Raw genomic sequence first — 4,369 nt, 5'->3', positions numbered from 1 at the left:
CAGCGTAAAAGCCCAAACTTTAGAATCTGTCCGGAGCAAGGAAACGGTAAAGCGCTGTGCTTTCTTTTCTAGGGATTATTGTTTTAGTCTAGTCATTTGCCTATCTCTATGAGAATGCCCTTTGTACCTCAACCTTTAATGGAAACGGATTACTATGCGCTGTCCTGGATCCTTCTCTCCATTTTGTTATTCCTCCTTTCTCTTTGCTCTGGCATTTGGACTGATTCGTCTGATCTTTGCCAGCGCGGCTAAATTTGTGATATTTTAGGTAAAGAGATTTGTATCCGTTTTTGGTTCCGGTTTCAATTCAGTGGATTGCCTTCTTTCTTGTCTCGTAGATTTGTGCTCACAACGGACATTATTTTTGAACCTTGTTCTTTCAAGGCCACTGTGAATGCTGAATTTGTCACCAGGAGTATTTTCATTACCCGCCGCTGTGGCTCAGTGGTTAGGGCGCTCGACTACTGATTCGGAGTTCCCGGGTCCGAACCCGACCGCGGCGGCTGTGTTTTTATGGAGGAAAAACGCTAAGGCGCCCGTGTGCTGTGCGATGTCAGTGCACGTTAAATATTCCCAGGTGATCGAAATTATTCCGGAGCCCTCCACTACGGCACATATTCTTCCTTTCTTCTTTCACTCCCTCCTTTATTCCTTCCCTTACGGCGCGGTTCAGGTGTCCAAAGATGTATGAGACAGATACTGCGCCATTTCCTTTCCCCAAAAAACCAAATATTATTATTTTTCATTCATGCCGAAGAAAAGAAGGTGATCGCGAGAGCGCTGGCGCCACGCGCTGCATTCCGCACGTGGCACACGAGGCAGCAGCAGCCGCAGCAGCAGGTGCGCCGGCACTGGCCGTTAACCGTACGAGTGAGGGCAAGCGCAGTGGTGGCTTGAGAGGCACTTCTTGTCAGCCTGCACACATGGGTTCGTGCAAAAAAGCGAGAGCCATGCCCAAACGCACCGCCCACACGATCGGATTCAGCAACATCGCGCTGGGCGGCGGGGTGCCCAACGCTTCGCACTGCGGACCCACGACGGGATCAGTGGACTCGGACTTGGAAGCCTTTTGGGGTGGCCGTGGCATCATGACGTCCCAGAGGTACCCCCAGTCCCGTCGTCGCAGCATCCGTGACTTCATACATCGCAAGCCTTGGCAGCCCGTGGTCCCGGAGGCAACCCGTGGCCAGGGTGACACCCCCGTCGCCGCCGGAGCGTCTTCATCGCGGCGCGTAACCAGCGAGGGCTTCAAACGGGAGACGAGGTATGTCATAATCAGGTCGTGGCTACTGCCGACGAGTCTGGGTTAGGCAACTGCTGCTTGTGTTGGCTACGTGGTCTGTGCTCATACGCACAAGGAGCTGGCTCAAGATGCAGTATACGAACGCGTTGGAAGTAACAAGTGCGGTTTGAACCATACCAGGTTCAAGAATACTTGTCTTCATGCACTGCTGATGCTGCTGTATGCAAGTAATGCAGGAAAACCTCTTTTTCTAACCACAACGAACTCACAGTTACACAGCTTGGCGTAATGTGCAAAATGCGGCAGGTTAACGCCAATCACAAAATCTCTTACGTAACGTCATGTGCAATTAATCAGGGCATCGTATCCAAAGCTGCGCAGCGTAGGTTTCGCACACTTTCCGTGCGCAAAATTCTCTTGGGGACAAAAGTGGACGCGTCATCGGGAACCGCGGCTGATGTCTCTATGATCTGCCGATGGCTGGAGGCTACAATTGTGGAGATGAGCTCAATATAATTCATTTTCCCCATGTACAATTTGGGAGGGTCGAGGGAAAAACTCACAAATTGTGGCTTGACATGCCCCTCAGCCCCCACATTGCTGGGAAGCAGGCAACATGCAAATTACATGCACAAGTAGCGACTCACGTGCTGTGATGTGTACTAACGATAGCAGGTGATAGGTAACGAATATGACAGCTATTAGCCAAAGTCGTTTGTCGTGCGTCCTGGAGAATTTTGTGGCGGCGAAAAGCATTAAGCTCTATATACAGAGAGGTGCTCGGGGAGAGGCGCTTAGTGTGTCTAGCCCTCAAGGTACGCTTCTCATTTGTCTGGGCCGTGTCAATTCCGTCGCGAAAGCATGCGAAGACAGTTTTCTCTCGATGAACGGGATTTCCGTGCAAGAGTAATAACCGATTGGCCCAACCAAAAAGGGGGAAGCCGATTATCTGCTTCATGCGCCCTTTGTTTATTCATAAAAACAAATATTTGTTTTACCTGTGAGAGCGAGATGCAACTGTCCTCCAACACTGGGATAGATCAGTGGGATGCCCTCTTTTCCGTCGGCGACAGTGAGACGATGGGGTATGGTTAACGCTGTGCGTGCGTGCGTGCGTGTGTGTGTGTGTGTGTGTGTGTGTGTGTGTGTGTGTGTGTGTGTGTGTGTGTGTGTGTGTGTGTGTGTGTGTGTGTGTGTGTGTGTGCGTGCGTGCGTGTGTGTGTGTGTGTGTGTGTGTGTGTGTGTGTGTGTGTGTGTGTGTGTGTGTGTGTGTGTGTGTGTGTGTGTGTGTGTGTGTGTGTGTGTGTGTGTGTGTGTGTGTGTGTGTGTGTGTGTGTGTGTGTGTGTGTGTGTGTGTGTGTGTGTGTTGTCTAGGACTCTTTTTTTTCAGATCTTTAGTAAAATGTGCCCTCAAGATGGCACCCTATCGGGCACAGTCTGGTAAGGGCATCTTGTGGGTCATGTGTTCACGTTGTGAATACACCGAAAAAACGAAAGAATGTGAGCAGACGCTTCGCGGACAGTGTATACGTGCAGCTTGGAGCCCAAGAAGTTTGGTTTTGACCCATGCTGTGTGGCGCGTTATTCATCGCCTGCGTTCTAAATATTTTGAAGGTGAGGGGAATTCGTCTAGTCACTTGTCTAAGAGTACGCGAATGCTAAAAGAGCCGCATTAAACGGCTTAAAAGTTAATCCCTAGGGCTCTATATTGGCTCAGGGGGTGCATCTAATGTTCTCGCGGCACTATGTACCTATTGCACCTTCTGCGTTGTGTTTTTATTTCTTATAGTATGCGCAATCAGCTTCGTGAGCGGTCAAGCCGAAATGTATTGTATCTCTATAGTGCTCCCGGTCGTCTATTTTATGCCTGTTTGCCGAAATGCGTCCGGCGCAGGAAGAGGTGGCAGCACCGGACAGGTGGCAGCCGTTTCAGCCTAATGCTTGCCAGCACTCACACAAGGCAACGCTCGCATCGATGTCGTAGAGTAGTGGGAGTTCAAGTTGTAGTCGATCAGCGCAGTTTCTTAGTCCCCAGATGGTGGGCGATTTCTGACGATAACCTCCGAGATTGGGCATCAAAGCATTGTTTGCTAAACCTGCCTGAGTATTGCTGCGTGGCCCAGTCTCGGAGGCCATGTATGAGCATTACGAATACCGCGAATCAAATGGATCATGTCGCGATGCTCAACTCTCCCTGCCGCGCAAAATGATGACGGCACTGTACTGTGCGGCGTCGGAGTGGGCCCTTTTCCTGAAACACTCGACGGGAAAATCTACGGCTAGCCTTATTTGAACATCATATAAATTATTTGAAAAGTATTCGATTAATTCAAAATTTATTAGATTCTTTTTAATAATCTTGAACATGCGGGATTTGGTTCCTTCGGCGTATCAAATACAAGGATATTGCATTAGTTCCGAGCTCTGATGAGAGAGGGCAAAAATAATTTGAGACGTTTTAAGTAAGATAAATTCCCTCGCCCCGGCTACTCTATCGCGGGTGCTCCGATGAGACAGTAAATATTTACTCTTTTTGTTTTCCTCCCGCGCAGGGTCACGGCGCTCTTCAAGTGATCACCCCCCAGGCAAACAGCAATTCAAGCCTGTGGGTTAAGGTGGTTCTACTACCAACGATGCTTGCCTTCGTCGTCACTACAATCATCTATATCATCAGCCAACAAACCGTATCTGTTTGACAAAATAAAAACGACTCCATCTTCGTATTCATGTTGCGAAAAGTGTTGTATAACCCCATGTTGGTACTTCGAATATTTGCTGTTTGTTTCTGTGTTAGCGGGGCACGCACACTGTGAACTCAAGAGCATTGTTTGCTTTTAAGCTCAACAAAGTTGCCTGTATCAGCGCGGCAGTCAGGTTTATTGTTTGCTGCAGTAGGTACGCGTTTTTATCATCTGAAGCACTGGAAGCGGTGGTTCTCATTTCGCCTTTTCAACATACTGCATTTGTTAGGTTTGTTGCATGCACTGCTATTTATTGTGCTTTGGATTGCCTTTCGTTCTGAAAACTTACATGACTGTTCAATTTCTACATTTCAAGAGAGTGCATTAAAGAAGATGAATAAACGCAAATTACTGTGCCAATTCTTTTCTACTTTAAGCCAACATA

General features: G+C 48.5%; 1 protein-coding gene across 1 annotated transcript; it reads left to right on the top strand.

Annotated features, from left to right (window-relative positions):
- Positions 1–935: 935 nt before the first annotated feature.
- On the top strand, positions 936–4,137 carry LOC144106211 (uncharacterized). The gene is made up of 2 exons (XM_077638949.1): positions 936–1,264; positions 3,796–4,137. The coding sequence occupies exons 1-2, from the start codon at positions 951–953 to the stop codon at positions 3,815–3,817; spliced, it is 336 nt and encodes a 111-aa protein (XP_077495075.1). The 5' UTR covers positions 936–950; the 3' UTR covers positions 3,818–4,137.
- Positions 4,138–4,369: the final 232 nt, after the last annotated feature.

The sequence above is a fragment of the Amblyomma americanum genome, chromosome 10, assembly GCF_052857255.1.
Source record: "Amblyomma americanum isolate KBUSLIRL-KWMA chromosome 10, ASM5285725v1, whole genome shotgun sequence".
In the NCBI taxonomy this organism is placed as follows: Eukaryota; Metazoa; Arthropoda; class Arachnida; order Ixodida; family Ixodidae; genus Amblyomma; species Amblyomma americanum.
This window is presented reverse-complemented; position numbering and strand designations above follow the sequence as displayed.

Bases quoted from the DNA above. Each gene is read 5' to 3' on its own strand.
- LOC144106211 (XM_077638949.1), top strand. From the start codon at position 951: ATGCCCAAACGCACCGCCCACACGATCGGATTCAGCAACATCGCGCTG. The intron at 1,265-3,795 runs GTATGTCATAAT...CCTCCCGCGCAG, and splicing joins GGCTTCAAACGGGAGACGAG to GGTCACGGCGCTCTTCAAGT.